General features: G+C 44.0%; 1 protein-coding gene across 2 annotated transcripts; it reads left to right on the forward strand.

The window, feature by feature from the left end:
- The first annotated feature begins 25 nt into the window (after positions 1–25).
- On the forward strand, positions 26–14,509 carry SAR1B (secretion associated Ras related GTPase 1B). Of its 2 annotated transcripts, XR_009744021.1 has the most exons (8): positions 26–99; positions 4,412–4,487; positions 7,968–8,087; positions 8,868–8,933; positions 9,476–9,579; positions 9,738–9,869; positions 11,524–11,710; positions 11,875–14,509. XR_009744021.1 is itself a non-coding variant. In XM_061457058.1 (7 exons), the coding sequence occupies exons 2-7, from the start codon at positions 4,430–4,432 to the stop codon at positions 11,638–11,640; spliced, it is 597 nt and encodes a 198-aa protein (XP_061313042.1). In that variant the 5' UTR covers positions 26–99; positions 4,412–4,429; the 3' UTR covers positions 11,641–14,509. The 2 variants fall into 2 exon arrangements, 1 of the variants encoding a protein (XP_061313042.1); XM_061457058.1 differs by having other exon boundaries at positions 11,524–14,509.
- Positions 14,510–18,366: the final 3,857 nt, after the last annotated feature.

Below are 18,366 nucleotides of genomic sequence, written 5' to 3' on the forward strand. Positions count from 1 at the left end.
CACGTGGCACTTCCGGGAACGGCGCGCTGCGGCAGTGGGCGGGGCCTGGCGCCTTAAAGGGGCAGGGACAGAGGTAGGGAGAGGCCACGGGTGGGCCTGAGGGAGGGAGGGAGAGAGAGAGGAGACACCGGGCCCGGCGGAGCTGGGGCGGTGCACCGGGACCGAGCCCGGCCGCCGCGGTGTGTGTGAGTGCGGCCCAGCCCGGAAGGAGCTGCCGGGGAAGGGGGCGGAGCGGGGCGCAGCCGCGAGGTTGTGCGTCGGTGCCGGCGGAGCGGAGCGTCCGCAGCTCAGGCTCGGTGGCGGCGGTGAGCCGGGGGGGGGGGGCGGCATCCTGTCAGGGCGGCCCGCGGTGGTTGGGCCCGGAGAAGGGGCCTTGGGCTGGGTTCCCCCTTCTTGCTCGCCCCAGGAGAGCTGGGGCTGGGGCTGGGGGTACCGGGCCATGAACCCGCCGCGGGGGGCGGGCAGCTCCGCGTAGCGCTGGTTCTATCTCCCTTGGGGCCTGCGGTGCTGGGGGTGCGATGTCCTGTGGCCTCCAGGTGCTCTTAGCCCGCTTGTGCAGCCGCCTGGAGCATCGTAGCGATGTGCTGAGTAGCGTTATTTATTTGGCAATTAGGGCTTTTAAGGTTTATTGTTTTCGGAAGTAAGTTGCTGTAGTAGGCCCTCCACTGCTCTGACAGCTGGTGCTGGTGGGCCGGGCTGCCGCTGAGCCACTGCATTCACTGCCTTTGACACCAGTGTGTATGTGGCTGTGCTGTCCTTGCAGATAAGATGCTCTTTCGGGTGTGCTTGAGATCTTTGTCGTCTGCAAATAGGTTGCTCAGAGCAGAAGATGTGATAGAACTGAATTTAAAGTCGTTTCCCATGCAGTATCTGATCTTTCTGCTTGCCAAATGGATTAGTAACGGATCAGTGTGATGATTTCTCTTTCTGGGATCTCAAAGATGACTTGCTATCAAAAACATGATTAAAATACCCAAAGAAAATCCTTGCTGTTCCCTCCCTTTCCAACTCTGTCCCTTTTCTCAACTTTTAAGGTACCACATCCAAGTGCGGTTTCATATCCTAGAATAAACTGTGCTGTGCAGGGCAGATAGCAGCTTATTCGCTGATCTTGATTTTTATTGTCTGTGGTAATGTTTTATGATGCTAAAAGGATTATATGTGGAATTACAGCTTCAAGTGATCGAGTTTAGATCCGGCTTGTAAAACTGCAAGTCCACCCCTAAGAGCAGACTTCAAGCTCTTGCCTGTGTTGTGTTTTCAGCTGTAACCATGGCTGGGGCAGGCAGAGCTTTCTTGCTGTCGGCACCCACCGGGCACAGCACAGCGTGTTTCCAGTTACCGCAAGAGCTGTTCAGTCTGGGTGTTGCTTCTGCTTCCTGTTGTTCCATGAAGGGATATAAACCTGTCTTTAAAAGCCTGATACCCTCTCTTATCTAAAGCTTCACAGGCTTTGGAAGCAAGTGTTGTTCTAAGTGCTTCAGAAGTGACATGATGAATCTATAGCTAGAAAAATGCAGGTTGAGAGTACAAGGGGAAAATCTTCTTTTTCATACTATAAAAGAAATGTGTGAGTTTTCTTGCTAGTCCTCTCTGTCAGTGATGTTCCATTCAGGAGGCTGCCTCAAAATGTTGCCAAAGGGTAGGAATTCCACATCCCTGTGGTCTCCCATAAGCAAGCCCTCTCTTTGATCTAGGGAGTGGCTTATAGGGCTCCATGTGAGCTACCAAATGATGCTTTGCTGATGATATAATGGTAGCCAAGATCAGTGGATACCTTTTGAAGTGATAGCCTTCTGTTATTGATGTCATGCTAGAAAATCAGCTTTCCTGTTTTGATGGAAGCATAAGGAAGTTGGCGATAGCTGTAAAAAGTTGGTATCAACCTTGTGCCCAGCACCACATTGCATTAAAAGCTTCTGCCTGCTTGGAACTGATCATTTACAAGGCAACCCTTGAAATCATAGCATCATAGGAATAACCATCGAGCAGTGGTTTTGTCTGCACTGTGGCCCGTGGACAGTGATTCATAGAATCGTAGAATAGTTAGGGTTGGAAAGGACGTTAAGATCATCAAGTTCCAACCCCCTGCCATGGGCAGGGACACCTCACACTAAACCATAGTTTGCCCGAGTGTTCATTGTTCTGCTTTTATGGTATTTTTAGCGTGAGCCTGCGAGTTTGAGTGTGTGTGTCCTGAAGAACCTCAGCTCTCCCCTTAGTTTGGTGTATCTGTGATTTGGATGTGTTAGCAGCAACTCTGTCAAAGAGCGCAGCCCTGCTATGGCTTTATTTAATGGTTTGATTTGTCGCTGCTGTGAATGATGTGGTTACTTTTCCTGTGTGATAAGGGCAGATTTAATATCTCTGTTCAAATACTACCCGTGTGCCTTTACCATTAACTGCCCATTTTTGCCTCGTTTTAAAAGCCTTTTCCTTCAATCACTGCCAACTGATACAAAGGCTGCTCCGGGTGTATTTGGATAGCTCTGTTTCCAACACCCTTTCCTCGTGGTGATGGAAACTTAAGCTATGTTAATGCCACTTCAGCTGTGTTTGCAAAGTAATCCTGTTCAGCTTAATCGTTTGAATCTTACCCCTTAAAGTCTTGTAAGGCACAAAGATCTTGTTTTCTCCATAACTTGACTTGATGGGAGAGGTTAATACGACCAAAGGCTCTGAAGTTATTCGCACCTCAGTAACCTGAGCACTTCTCTTCCATCACGCTGTTTGCCCTGATTTGCAGGTTATTTGAGTCGATGGTTTTTTTCAGAGCCCCACAGAGGCTTTTCCCGCTCGCTGTTTTGCTCAGGCAATAAATAAATCTGCTGACGTGTGTGTTCTGTGTTTGCTTGTTCTTGACCTTTGCTTTTTAGCCGTGCAAGGGACAGTTTCAGTGGTGACGTTGTGTAGCTGGGTGTTTAAGCACGGCCAAGTGTATTTCAGTTGTATTCCTGAAGCCTGTGCCTGTTGCAGCTGATGTGTTGTTCAGGATAATGTAGGATGTGGGCAGTGGTTTCAGGGTTACTTATGGAGAAACCAGGACTCCCAGGGCTTTGGCATCGGAACAGATTTTGTCACTAAGCTGTTCTCTCCTCTTCTTTCCATATTATCGTCCCATGACAGACCTGTTGTTGTATAGTGGGGAAATTCTGTTCTTTGTCATGAGTGTAATTGCTCAGACAACTGGATTTTGGTCTGGTTCTGACCTATGTTTTGACTACCATGTGCTGTGCTCCATGTTCAGAGCTGCCCTCAAGTCGTTTTCTGATGCTCCAAGGTGCTGCTGCAGCATCAAAAGGAGCGTGGCCATACAGCCTGCAGCTGTGTGGATACCTCTACCAGCTGCATTTAGCAGTGCAGCCCAGTTTCTCTAGGATAGTTGGACTCCAGCATCCCCTGATGTTAGCAGGTTATGCACTCCAGTAGGAATTAGCTGGCTAAATGCTTCTAAGGATGTTGCCTTTAGTCTTCTGAGAGGTTTTAATGCTAGACACTAATTCACTGTGTCAAACTGGTGCTTTCAGTGTGATTATCCTTACTTTAGATAATGGGGAAATTCAGATGAAAGCTAAGAAAGGAATTGCTCATGGCTGTGCAGTGAACCCAGTGATGGCTTTATTCTTGTGCCCCAAAGCATCGCCTTGGTAGTAGTGACCTGTTCTTCTGGGCTCTCCAGGTGTGGTTATAGTCATCCTGGCTGCTATCAGCTTGTTCTTCTCTTCCTGAATCTAAGCTGAAGGAAGGAAACATGGTGTTTGCATAACCTTAGCATTTAAGGTTTAAACTGTGGCAGCCTGTGCAGGACACTACAGGTCTCTGAATGGCAATTCCAGTACTTTGTGCTAAGTACTTGTTCCCCATTACAAGGCAAACAGGCAGGTTTTGTGTAGACAGTAGGGATTTATTTGGTATTGGACTTCTGGGGTTCTACTTCCCAAAGCTTCTTCACCTCTTATTATCTCTGCTTCGACCCCCAGCAGCTCCCAAGGGTGGCTCTGCAATGACATCCTCCTGTTGCCCTCTCAAAAGTGCCACCTTCTCCTAGTTGGAAAGCATATGTGAAGATCCCATCTGAAATCTTCAGTGGCCCATCACACATCTCCACCAGACTGTACTGAAGATAGAATTGTTTTGCCTTTTGCAAAGATTTCAGTCCACGGAAGTCTTTCCAGGGGGACGAAAAGGTCTTTGCTGTTGACTCACAACATCTAGGTTCTGTCTTCCATTTCTGCACTAAGATTTTTAGTGCATTGTGGGGTCACTTGACTGGTCCGTGATACAGTTCACCAAAACAAAATTGGGGTTTGTTTTTAATACAGGACTTTGAGTTACTTTTGTTTCCTATAAATAACTTGTAATATTTAATGGGCTGTTCTAACAAATCTTAATGCATTGTATTTTCTATTTCAGACTATAGGATTCAGCGATGTCCTTCATATTTAATTGGATTTACAGCGGTTTCAGTAGCGTATTACAGTTTTTAGGTAAGTTTTCCTTGTTTGGTTTATTTGGTCTGATTTATTTCTGCTGTTCTTGTCTAAAATGGCTGTTCCCCTCTGTTATCTTCACACACAGCTGCTGGTTAAATAATATTTGGTTTGGTGTCTATTCAGTAACATTCAAACAGAAGCTTCACTTATCAATACTCAGTATTTCCAGAGCATGCAGTCTGCTCAGTCTTACATTAATCCTTCAACCTTGTGAGAAACCTACATTTTCTTCTATGAACATAACAGGTTTAGTTTTTCTAGTCATACTACATTTGAGCTGGTGCAATTCAGGTGATTCATAGGGAGTTTCTCCTGATTTTCCTCTTATAAAGACCTGAACTGGGTTATTTTAATTCAGTTCTTTCACATGTGAGGATATCACTTCAGAATCCAAGTACGAGGGGCTGCCTAAATAAAATAAGTGCTGGGTATTGAAGCCCTTGCTCATGTTCAGCAGTGCGTTATTCTGTGACTGGTGTCACTGAAATCTGTGTAAGCCTTCACTGTCACCTGCTGAAGAGCCTCAGGAAAGTATTCCCTGGCCAAAAGAGTCTACAATCCATTATCAATCCAAGGTGAAATATTAGCTTGTGCAAAACAGGAGGCGGGGGAAAAGAAAACGATGACAAAACCAAGCCAGCCATGAAGAAAAAGAATGTTTGGGTACTAAAACAAGGAGCAGAAGCTACAGATCACATAGGTGAAAGGCACAAGTTACAGGCTCAAAGGATTTAATTGGAGTGGGTAAAAAGCATTGGGGATGAAGGAATCCCAGTGAGCTGTGCCACCTGCCTTTTATCAGTTGAAAGTTTCAACTTTGCTGCATGTTGGACCCTTGGCCTGCTATCGAAATATTAGCCAGTGAAATTTTAACTATGTTGACTAATCTTTCTTATCTCCTCTTCCTTACCCAAGCAGTGATTGCTGCTCACTGGCCCACTTGGCCATTCCTGTGCATGCAAAGGCTAATTCTGGTGAAGGGTACTGGAGCTTGAAGTGGGAAGCAGAATTACTTTCAATGTGTCCCTCTTATTTCAGAGGAACTGCTTTCTCTGTGCATTCTCATTTGCATTTACAGTTGAAGAAGGCTGGTTATAGCATTTAGGAAACTCCCTGCAGTTCACTGTCCTGTCAGCAGGCTGATAAGATCACATCTTAAGTACATCTTTGCACACATATGCTTTTAGAATGCATAAATCATCCTGTTTAATCTATATACATAAACTCTGGTCTTGGTGCAGCTAATAACTGAAGTATTGCTACTCATTCATCTTGTGCTTGTATGAAAGGCACTTGGGAATAGGAAATGTTTCACCTGATTTGGGAGCAGAGACTCCTGGATGTCCAGGCTGAGAGTGCCAAAAGTATTACTGCTTTACTATGGTTTAGTAAGATTCTGTTTCATTCATAGGTGTGAGCTGGAGTTTCTCACTGTGGTGTAAGTTAATATATGAAAATGTTTGCCCACTCCTCCTTTCTTTGTCAATACTAATAACTTTATCCTCCACTCTATAGCTTAATAGTTAATACATATTTGGGTACATGAAAAGGTGAGTTTGGAAAGTAAGAGTTGTTGTATTTGAAAGAGCTGTGAGGGCACTCTACAGTACCTGTAGTAATAAAGTTCGTAAATAGAATAAGCTGAGAAATGTGTAACTTGCAGTAATGAATATTCCTTCATAACATTCTGTGCTGGAATGTGATCCCAGGGCTTAGCTTGAAGGCAGAGGGAGAGGTGAGCAAACAGCAGCAGTGTAAAGGTCAGCCAGGCAGAGGCATGTCTGCCACATGTGGCATCAGTGGGGCTGTCTGAGCAGCCACCTGTGCAACAGCATCTCTTAAAACCCCACTGGGTAAAACATGTTTGAGGGTAACACATTAAACAAGAAGAATAAATGAGGGCTCCAGAAACTGATGTTACTGCTCTGCCCACTGCCCTCCTGGTGCAGGGAGAGCAAGGGATGCTGTAAACGTGCCCTTTGGACAGCTACCAGGGACTGTGGCAATGGGACATTTGAGCTGTAGCAATAAATCTGATTGTGTGCTTCACAATGTTTCTGTATCATCATAGTGGTGGTAAATGAAACTTCAGCCTATTGCAGAGCACCATGATGCTATGACTATAGTAAAAGATCCTAGTGATGTAAAAACCTCCCACATTTCAATATTTAGTTGTATTTTGCAGTTATTCTTGCATAGAAAGAAGAGAGAATTCCGTTAGGACCAGAGCTCAGGTTTGATTTTGAGGAACTGTAACTTCAGCATGTATATAATATGTATTTCCTCACCCGCTGTTGTGTATTGTGCAGTCTTCTGAAGGCTGTTGGGGTTGGTAGTGGTTCCTAAGGAGGTGTGTGGTATCCAGCCACAGGTCTTGGAAGAGGGAGTAAGGGAGGATTTTCTGCTTTAAAAAGGCAAAGTTAAGACACTTTTTTACTTTAGCATTTTTCTCAGTACAGAACATGGTATTTAAGAAATGTGGTTTGTCTTTGCCAGGTCTTACTTTGAATGTCCATCACTTTGAAGCCGTGAAAAATAATCCTGGCATAGGCTGTGGTGTTGACAAATTAGAAGAGAATTGCCCTTTAATAATGTCAAACTTCAGAAAATATGGTGTTCATGTTTCAAATGTCCTTCCTCTCCTTCACAGCAACTGTTGCATTCACTGGGCTTACAAGTAGGTGAAACAAAAAGAAGGAAAAGTCATTTTTGTAAAGATGACAAGCAGTGACAATAAAATCTCTTACTGCTGTTATGCAAACGTTATCACATGCCAGCAAGTGTGTCAGAAGGGCCCTGATGATGCCATTCAGGTTATATCCACACCCTTTAGCTGGGGCTATGGGTGAATGTTTCTTCTTGTCAAAATAATCATGAACCAACATAAGAATTCATACATACACTGATATGATTGTTATCATTGAAACCAGTTTCTCTGTAATACCCTGATTGAAGCCTGGGCTTTATATTTGCCTCCAAGTTTTCTGTCCTTGGTAGCTGAACAAAGCCTCTTCTGTTAAGGTCCAGGCTGGTCTGTATTTCAGAGCCCACTCTTGGTGCTGTACCTGTATGCTCCCTCTCCACCATCTGTGAGCAAAACTCTTCGCCTATTGGGGCAGCATAAGCTGCACTGCCAAGATTTAGTCCTGTTCTGCTGTGGCTTTCCTAAGAACATGTAAGTGCATTTACACAAGTGACACATTTATATCACTTTCGTGCATCTCCCCTTCCTGCTGAGTATCCCACAAGCAGCACATGATGCACATAGTGCAGTAGGCACGGGAGCAAGTGTGAGCGTAGTTCATATGACTAAGAGAACATGGATAAAGGGCATTGATAAAGCACACAGTGGACCTTGACTGGTCTGGATTTTGTACTGTAACACTTTGTTCCTGGGAGTAAAATCATCTCTAATGCTAGAAATGAGCTCCTTCCAGTTTAACTGATTAGTCACTGGGGGTTTCTGTGTTCTAGGACTGTACAAGAAATCGGGCAAGCTAGTGTTCCTTGGACTGGACAATGCTGGGAAAACTACACTGCTGCACATGCTCAAAGATGACAGACTGGGACAGCACGTCCCCACGTTACACCCCAGTAAGTTAATATCACTGGTTCAGTAGCTGGACAGTATTTGTAGTGTTGCAGGAAGTGCAGGGTCTGTGTATGCATCGTAAGACTAACAGTAATCGTGGAGAAACAAAGGGATTTCTGGGATCTGTAGATATTTTAAGTCGTATTCAAAACTAAGTGTGTGTGATAGTTCAATGTGGCATATTTAAAATAAAGAAGTAAGTAACAAGCAGAATGATGGACCTGAGAGCTGAGATTACAGAAGCTGTGGGAAGCTGGGGCTTGTACTGTTTGTGAGCAGCTTCTCTGTGGAGCTGGGAAACCAGCATTGAGGTCATTTATGTATCCTGGTTTGATTTTTATTGGCTCAGGGGTTGCTGTGTAGTTGTTGTCCTGGTATTCTCGCAAGAGGAAAAGTTCAACACAGGTTAAAGCTCTGAATTGGGGAAGTCCAATAAGGAGGTGATAAGTGGGGAAAGATGTGAAGAGGAGAAACCTTGAACAGTATTGCACACGAAATGTAACAAGCCAGATGCCAAAGCCAACTGTTGCTTGTGTAATGTGTAGGGATAAATGATGTATGAATATTCCCTCCTGTTAGCATTGTAGATATTCCACATGTGTTCTAATGGTTAATAACATGTTGTTACACAAATGCGTCACTGAGTTTGAGAATGTGTTACTCTGATTTGCTTCTTAACAAAATGCTGTCAAGAGCCAAGAGACAAAGTAAAATGTACCTGCTAAAAGGTTAGCCTGTTCCCATCCACTGCATAATTCTTACAGAGAAATAATTGTTTCTAGCTTCAGAAGAGCTGACAATTGCTGGCATGACTTTCACTACCTTTGATCTGGGTGGACATGCTCAAGGTAAGAGAATGCATTGATTCACTTCACTGAATTGAGTTACAGCTGTCTGCAGTCGGCTTGTTTCACATCAGAGCTATGACCGTGCTGCAGAGATTGACTTCCCACACTCTTTAATAGCATGAAAACCCTTCATTGCTCTTTTGTCTCACCACTTATCACAAATCCCAAATACAATTTGGCAAGAGCTGCAGTTGTTGGTTCATACTTGTATTTTGAAGGGGATTCTGTACTTCGATTGACTTACGCTCACCTCTAAGCTTTATGCTTCAAACTTAGCTTTGTTGGTGTAATTCTTAGGGGCAGGAAGCATGAAAAGTTTCAGGGCATCAGTGTGCACATGGGATAGGGTGGTGGTAACTGTGGAGGGAATGATACTTTTGCTCCATTATTTCAAATAATTTCATGTAAAACATGAAAATGCATCCTCAAGAGTGGCAGCATAAACCAAGACTTAGAAGAACCCTGTTGCTTCTTAATTCCTGATGCGCGTCGCTGAAGTTTGGGATAACTTCCTTTTGTTTTTCATTTGCACCTTCCTGTAGCTCGCAGAGTGTGGAAAAACTATCTGCCTGCAATTAATGGCATCGTGTTCTTGGTGGACTGTGCAGATCACGAAAGATTGCTTGAATCAAAAGAAGAACTTGATGTAAGTTTAAGGTTTTGGAGCTTCTAACTTTAACTTCTGTGAGTTTGAAGTGATTTCTTAGTACCCAATAGAGCTCTGCTGCCACCTGGACATGAGTAATAGTAATTTGACCTTCTTGTTCTACATTAATCTCTCCTCATTTCTCCTTTCCTTTGTAGTCACTAATGACAGATGAAACTATTGCAAATGTGCCTATCCTAATTCTTGGTAACAAGATTGACAGACCTGAAGCCATCAGTGAAGAGAGGTTACGAGAGACGTTTGGCCTCTATGGCCAGACAACAGGAAAGGTAATGCTCCTTTTTCCTTTATGGTTTTCTTTTTGTGGTTGTTTTTTTATTTGTTAAGGAGTGAGTTTGTCTTACGTTTGTGTTGACTTCAGTTCACTCCAACTGCATCAAATAAATGGGGTTTGATTTATAAAGTACTTGGTACATAATGACCATATACAGAATGAATTCTGGGATCTCTGTGTGTTTGTTAGCTGCATTCCTGCTACAACTTTCTACATCATATTCAATGCCACGTTTTTTTAGAGAGAGCTTAACTGTACTCAGGATAATTTTTAATACTTCAGCTTTCCTATGCAGTGTTTTTAAACGATGGGCAAGTTCTCAGAGGCTATAGTTGTAGTGAGAGCTGTATGAGAAAACCAGATAGAGTCTTTCAGTAAGTGACTTTTCTCATTTGAAATGCAGACTTAGTACAGCTAAGTAATTTGTTACTTAACATGTTTATCTGAAGCTTAGCAATAGGTTTACACTGTTGTAAAAGGCTGAGTTTTGAGGTTGTGAGAGGAAAAAAGTTCCTACTGGTATCTGTAACAACAAGGCAGATTTGTATTGCAGATTGTTGTGATACTGCAGCTCTTCTTAATTTAAATACAGCCTGCTGCTTGTAGGAGACATTTGGATACAGGGCACTAGAAACAAGTTGCTCTCCTTTGCCCTTGGAAAGACATGTCCCTGCAGCTGACAGAGCTCTTCCAGTGTGGCTCCTGTCCCGGCTCCTGTCCCAGCTCCTGTTAGGTGACTGGCAGGATGGCTCTGCTGAGGAGGGCACAGGTCCTGTAACTCCTCTTTGCTTGTGCACTCTTGGATGCTTCCCTCAAAGCTCTGAAACAGAGTTTAGGTTGAGCAGGAGCAAATCTTCACCTTCTTTTCTATGTAAAAGACGACAGGTTAGTTTTAGAATAGGTGTATTGGGCTATAAACAGTTACTGCTGACTTATTATTCTTTTTTATCTTGCCCTGGTTTTGACAGCACTGCACGTAGTCTATGAAGTACGAATACCATTGTGAATCTCCAGTTGAGCAACAGCTTTATCTCACTGTGCTGATCTTGGCAAGCAAGCAGCTTGTGCTCTTGCTATGGTCAGTCCTACAATTAGTAACAAATGCTCTTTTCATCTGCTTGGAAAGCTTTAGGACCAGAGCAGGGAACTGCATCTAAAAACCAAGCACTCAAACCCCCTGTGTATAGCTTGCTGTTGGAGAGAGTGAAGTATATGAAACTAGAATGCAAATTGTAGACTCACAGTATGCTTTGGGTTGGAAGGGACCTTAAAGCTCCTCCAGCTCCAGCCCCTGCCACGGGCAGGGACCCCTTCCACTAGAGCAGCTTGCTCCAAGCCCCTGTGTCCAACCTGGCCTTGAGCACTGCCAGGGATGGGGCAGCCACAGCTTCTCGGGGCACCCTGTGCCCGCGCCTCAGCACCCTCACAGGGAAGAGCTTCTGCCTAAGAGCTCATCTCAGTCTCCCCTCTGGCAGGTTAAAGCCATTCCCCTTGGCCTGTCCCCACATCCCTTGTCCCAAGCTCCTCTCAAGGTTTCCTGTAGCCGCTTTAGGCACTGGGGCTGCTCTAAAGTCTCCCCAGAACCTTCTCTTCTCCAGGTTGAGTTTTATACCAGTACTGTAACTTGGAACACTGCTGTCTCCCTGCAGGGCAGTATACCATTGAAAGAACTGAACGCCAGGCCGCTAGAAGTGTTTATGTGCAGTGTGCTAAAGAGACAAGGCTACGGAGAAGGCTTCCGCTGGATGGCACAGTACATTGAATAATGCCAAATCCCATCAGTACCTTCTGTCCCGTGTCTGACTATTGAGTCTCCTCTTTATTTGATCACTCAGTGTATGTAACTTGAATTCATTTGACTGTTCAGTTATTAAAAATACACAATTTTTAGCTAATTGTATCATGTATGCTAAATTGTGAGGATTGAGGAATTACTTCAAGCAGGTTTGTAAGTGCCACAACCTGTGAGCTTTCTAATCCCATGCAATGTTCTTTTGCAGCTTTTAATTTAACAAGCCTCCAGCACCATTTTTGGTCCGAGCAACTTTCCAGTACAGTACGTTTCGAGTGCACTTTTTAACCGCTTAAAGACAACCTACAAACATGTGAAAAATATTTAAATGCTTATGTTTAAATTTTTTTATGTACTTTTTTGAAACTGGTTTTATAACTTCAAAGCCTATAAACCATCTTTCAAGGAACAATAAATAGCTGATGGAGAATTGCATGATGCCTTACGGTTTTCAATAATACACTTTCTTATGCAACGTCATGCAATAAATGCCAATCCCATTTTTGGCTACTTCAATGGAAAAATGTTTCCTTTTAATGTGTCTTAACCAGTGAGGCTGCCTGATGACCTGGATATGTGGGATATTTTCCTGAAACACAGGAGGCCACAAAGTAGTTTCATTGTGTGTTAGAGTGAGGTGGCTTTTTCAGACTAGCAAGTTGCATTTAGCTTAGGGTTTTGCATTAGTAAAAGGGAAGAATCTGATCTGATGCCCTTATAACCACCACCTTTAAAAAGTACAAGTAATGTCCATCAGTCCTGCCTTGTGAATCTTGAACTAATGTCAAAAGTGGTCTTGCTCTGCTGGTCTCTTGAATTAAACCCCTGAAGCAACACAAGAAAGAAGAAATTAAGGACTCCATTGCACTAAATATTCTGTTCCCAATTCAGTCAGATTTGGGGTCTGCCAGGAGGTTTGCCTGTGAAACTGCCAGGAGCAAAGAAAATGTGACCATTGCTGCTTGTAAAAATGAATTAGCCCACACTCAACTGGCCAGGTTTAGTTTTGGTGGCTTGAACTGGGCCAAGCTGGGTTGGTTTTGGTGTGTTTCCCCTGCCACCCAGCCGGTGTGGCTGCTGGCTGCCCTCGTGGCTTGTTTCTGGGGTAGATTTGGGTTCTCTGCAGCCTTTATTTCCAGACTCGTGACTGGGTTTCCCTGTCTTTGAGTGCATCAGTTCCCCAAGGAGAAAGCAGGTTACTGCCAAAGAAAGGGCATAGAAGCACATGTATCTGTCAACATCTTGGTGCTGGCTGACACTGCCGTGGAGCTGTGGTTGATGCTTCCCTGGGCTGGGGCTGTTTTGCTCTGATCTGTTAAAGGGAGGTAGGGTTTCAGCCCTGGAGTTGCTGTTTCGTTGCGATGGGCTTGAGTTTCACTGTGTAGTTCATTTTCCCCTTGGACAAGTGTTTTTAATTGAATCCCTTTTACTCAACTGTTGTAGGTCTTCTCCAAAATACTTTGGGCTTTTTGTTTGCAGTATCCATGGCAGCAAATAGGTTTGACTGGTTTGATTTCATAAATAACTTCCTTGACCTGCTGGGCTTCAGTGCCAGACTCCTAGCAAATAAAGGAGACTTACTCCTTGCCCAGATCTGAACTTGTCTGATTGAATATTGATGATCAGTTCCCCACAGTCCTGGACTGTGCATCTGAATGAGATGAATAATTCAGAACCTAACTAATGCAAATTGTAACTGAAGCTTATTACTGCACAATCATATGCAAAGCGTTAAGCCTAGTTTGTGCATGGTAAAGTTCAGAGTGACAGGTATCTGATAGCTTTTCCAAATCATAGAATCATATGACCAACATAAGAGGATTCTGCATTTAAACTAGTGCTCAGCTGCAATGTCTCTGATGCATAAATCAAAAGGGGAGGTAAGAAATGGCCTCTCACCAGCATGTGGACAGTATGTGAGTCTTTACTACCTGTAGCTGTCACGTAGGGGACAGGCCTCTTTATTTTCCCCTCTAGCTTTTTCTGATGGTGGTTATAATGCAGAGAACAGCATCTAAATCAGTACATGGTGTAAATATTAAAAGTACTTACTTGCAGAGTCACATTGTGGTGGTGTGGGAGACTTGGGACTGCGTTGCCTGTGCTTTATGGAAATGAAGCTGGAGGTGGAGGTCTTTTGCTGCAGACCACTTCCAAAGGCTGAGCCATTGCGTGGGCACGGGGGGGTCCTCATCGCCTTCTCTTCCAACTGACTGTGAATAACATTAGCAGTAGGATCATAGTATTAAGAAAAGAGAAGGGAGGTGATAGTGCTTTGAAAGTGTGTGTTAAGAGTAATTCTTAGTATTATGGGAATACTCCAATTTTCATGTTTCCTCCTGTAGGATGCTAGTTTAAATGTGGTTGTAATAAGGGCATGACCAGCTCTCCACCTTGTGTTTATCCACGTGGGTATTGTGATGGTTCCCATTGTGGGAACAGCTGATCAGCACTCTGTTAAATACACAAACATCTTGCTCTGTTTCATTTCATTCAGTAGAGGAAGTATCTTTCTTCTGTGGTTTGTGTTCTGCTGTGCACATGAACGTGAATGGGTGTTGTGTGTCTTTGTGTGAAGACTTCATTAATAGACAGATACAGTGATGAGAGTTTTTCTGGTGGTTTTCATTCCCGTACCCTCCTCATCTCCCCATTCATTTATTTCTGGAGGTTGCTTACTCCTGTGATTGTGACCAGTCTTAACTTGAACAAAGCAACGTTCACATTTGGGTCCTGCTGCTATGATTTCTTTTTTCCCCACTCTGGACTATGCAGAACTCAATGAAACATCACTTGAAAGAATGTGAAAAAGGAAACCCATTAATAAAGATGTTATTTATGAAGTGTCTTGTTTTGGTTTTATGTCGTAACAGTTCTTTAAAAGAAGTTAATTCATCTTTCTAAGATATTAATACCCACTTCTGACAAAGTGGCCTGTATTTCACTGCGGTGACCCCATACAGTGGCATCTATGGGTCGGATAAGATTTATTCTGCTTGGATTTAATTAAACTCGGGGTTTAGTACGTATTGTGTAACTGAGAGGCATTGCTGTACTTCAGGCTTGGTTGAATGAATGTTTCAGCAACAGTAGTTGGCATTGGAGACGGGAAGGATGTTTGAGCTTTCTCATTTATCCTAATGCCAGATCAAGATTATTGCATTAACTCCTGTATTCAGTGTTTAGGTGCTGTCTGATGTGCCAAAGGTGACCTATGGCGTTCACTGGAATACAACACCTGCATGCCTGCGAGCTTTACTGTATTCTAATAATGGCTTGAAAGAGAAATAGGGCTTTTGGCATCCACTTGTTTATAACTGAGGTCAGGAAAATGATGGTGGTGGTCACAGGTCTGCTTGAAGTCGAATTATTCTCTTGTTTGTGCTGTCAAGAGTGGTTGGTAGTTACCAACCAAAGTCCGGTGCTGACTGCAACATGCTCTGATCCAGTGCAGGTGATGTAATTGTTAATTAGGGATACAGGAGTTACATTAAAACCAGCCTCATCAACTCGCTGTCAGTGGGGAAATGTAACTTATTTGCACTGAGATAAACCACTCTTTGCACAGTATTTCAGCGTGGAACTGAATGTTTTCTGTTTTGAAATGTGAGTGCTACACATGTTTAAAAGCCTAATTTATATAATAAACTGCAGAAGAAAAGCTAAAGGTGAAAGTGGTCTTTAACATGTTCTTAACATGGTGCATGTTATTGTGTTATCCCATTCTGGTTTGAGCTGGTAGTTATTGTCAGATTATCAAACCCAGGAGAAAAGTGCGTGGTCTGGTACATGGTCTGCCAGTGAGTTTGGGTTCTTCAGCTGGGTATAATAATAAATCAGTCTTTCCTTTGCTAGGTTTTCTGTTCATGTGTGCATGGAAGCAAATCCTCCGCTTGGAAAACTGACCATGTTAAAAGTGTTTCCTTTGTTTCAGTTCTAAAATGCAATAAAAGGATGTGACCTGACAGGCGCATGGTGCTGCCTCAGGATCCAGCTGCCCTCTGGGATCTGCCATGCGTGGAGTGGGGCTTGCCACTGAGTTTAAGTATGTATCAAACTGAGTCCACTCCATGCTGTTGGGCACTGCCCACGGGAAGGAGTATTAACCTGCTGTGATAGAGAGCTGCTTTAAATCTGAACTCTATCTTCTCCTTCCTTTATGTTTTTCAAATGATTTCTTAGTTGACACTTCTGAACTAGAATTAGCAATGTGTTTGGTGAGCAGTTATGGTCAAATAGTAATTAAAGGAGCACATCCCTTGGTTTTCCCATGACCCCATTCCTTACGGCACATGTCCCATCACAGAAGAAGTTGGTAATGATATTTTAGAGCCTTTGGTGCTTTTCCTTCCAGGATCTCAAAGCTTTCTACCTGCTAATCCAGCCTCAACATCCTTGTGAGGCAGAGGGCTCTTAACCTGTGAGGAAGGTGGGGTCTAGAGGGTTTTGTTCACTTTTGGTCACTGCCTGAATAGGAAGAGCTCTCAGTGGCCACCAGCAACATGGGGTGAAGCAATGCCCCCCTTTACCTGGGATCATGTCCTAGAGTGATGCCAGGAGCCTTCATCGCATGCAAGCTACTGAAGGTACTACACAAACCATGTGTAAATCAGTGGTATTTTGGGTCACCTCCTCTGCGTTCTTAGCAAAAAAGCTGCTCTAAGTGTATGCCATTCACTGTCAGCTGTGTTGCACCCAACTATGACAATATTTAGTAGATAACAAGTTAAAAGAGCAACACAAAAACTTGCAATGTGTGGAGTGGGTGCAAAGCTTGGATCTACTTGTAATTTCTGATTCTCTTTCCTAAAATTGCCATGTAAATAAATGCTATTCTTGTAAAAGGAGGATTTAAAGGCATGTTTTCAGTATTGGGGCTAAATGGATCATTTTGCCAAAGGTGAATAAGAATTTATATTGTTTGGCTAGATATTTCCCCCCTCAGAGATGCTACTTCACTATCAGAGCGGTTTGATCAACTCCAGGAGCAGCATTAGCTGGAGCAAGCCCCTTGCAATAGGTTGTGGTGGAGATGAGCTATTGGAGATGTGGTCTTAGCAATTTGATGGTACTTGAGTACCTTAACCCATGAGCAGATACAGCGACTTTATGGCCATGGGGTGTATAGTGACAAGCTGCTGCCTGGGCAGGGATGGGATGATGCTTGCAGTAGTTTGTACAGAGGGAGAAGCTGAGTTAAGGGGGTACCCTGTCGAGAGGATCTGCAGTAGCTCAGGTTTTGTCCATGGGGTTTGAGGGAAGGAAGCTGCTCCCCCATGAGAATGTGGCTCTTACAAGGGAGGTTGGAATTTGGTTTAAGTTAAAATCGTTGTTAGAGGTTTGTTGGAACCTAAAAGCTTTGTGGCAGCAGGAAATAGGCGTCAGCACTGGGGACCATGGCTGGGGGCTGCCCTGTGGGTTGTGTGAGCATCTCTAGGACCAAGTTCCTGGCTATGCAATGGAGGAAGGGAAACATTAACTGGGTTGAAAGATGTTCTCTTGCCAGCAAGGTAAGAGGGAGAGCAATGACAAACAGGGCTCCCAGTGCTGCTCTGCCACAGCTTGTTTGTGGGCTGACCCCAGGGCTGGTATTGGGAAACACTGGTGGTTGGGAAAGCAAAGGGGAGTGAGAGAAACTAGTGATAGGAGCTGTATTTCGATCAGCCTGTGCATGCTCTGGTCATGCCATCGTTTGTCAGCTGATGTGGAAATCCATCCTGCATCCTACAGCTGAGCTGGTCCTGGGTGGGCCCTTCCCAAGGACAAAGCTGAGGTCACTTGCTTGATTCTTCTGACCAGAGATAAGCATGAACTGCAAAACTTCAACCCATATCTGAAGCTCTTTTATACCTGTTGGCATTTGGAGCTGCATCTTGAGCCTGAACTGTTGGTTCCAGCCCCAGTGCCCAAATGCTGTTACCTCGCTGCTTTCTCAGCAGGATTTTGGTTTAGGTTCAAAGCAATTGGAGCTGTGAAAGACTCCTGCATGTGCCACTTAACTTCTTCTATTCCTTGCTCTGTAAGTGTATGCATGTAATATACAATATGTAAATATATATGTATGCATATATATATATAGACACAAGGTTTAAAATAAATCTGTTCAAGATACTGTTACTAAGAGGCATTAACATGAAATTGCAGAGGACATTGAGTGCGAGCCTGTGCTTGCAGCAGGTTTTAAAGGCTTAGAGAACCTCAGGAGGAGTTTGCAGTCGGGCAAATGGAAAGCTTTTGCTTTACTGGTGAATAAGTAATTACAGGAGACACTGGGGAAATGCAGATGTGCAGCTACAGCAGGGAGAGCAGCTGGGTGCTGCCTGCGGAGCTGGGTTTATGCAGAGCAGGAGGCAAAGCTAATAATACAGCTTGCCTTTCTTTGGAGCCTCTGCTTTGTTCCTGGGACCAGAGGCACTCGGAGCATTGGTGTGAAGCGGTTTGGGTGTTCCTGCCAAATGAGATGTTCACTCCAGTGTCTTAGGGAGCGTGTCCCATCCACTGGCTCTGTTTGTGACTCTTCAGCTGGTTCTGAAGAGCTCCAGAAGGAGCTTGTGTTGATTTGAGATTTGCACCCCAAAATCTGTCTCCTTCTGGATCTATAGCCTTGTTTTGGTCTCCCTCCCATCCTTCTACCTGCTGTTACCACTCTGTAATACCCTTTCATTCCCTCATCTGCTGTTGGAATTGCCTCCTGAGGTTA

Source organism: Pezoporus flaviventris, unplaced genomic scaffold (assembly GCF_033815535.1).
Source record: "Pezoporus flaviventris isolate CSIRO_AGI_PZ_B2104156 unplaced genomic scaffold, CSIRO_AGI_Pfla_v1 ptg000023l, whole genome shotgun sequence".
In the NCBI taxonomy this organism is placed as follows: Eukaryota; Metazoa; Chordata; class Aves; order Psittaciformes; family Psittacidae; genus Pezoporus; species Pezoporus flaviventris.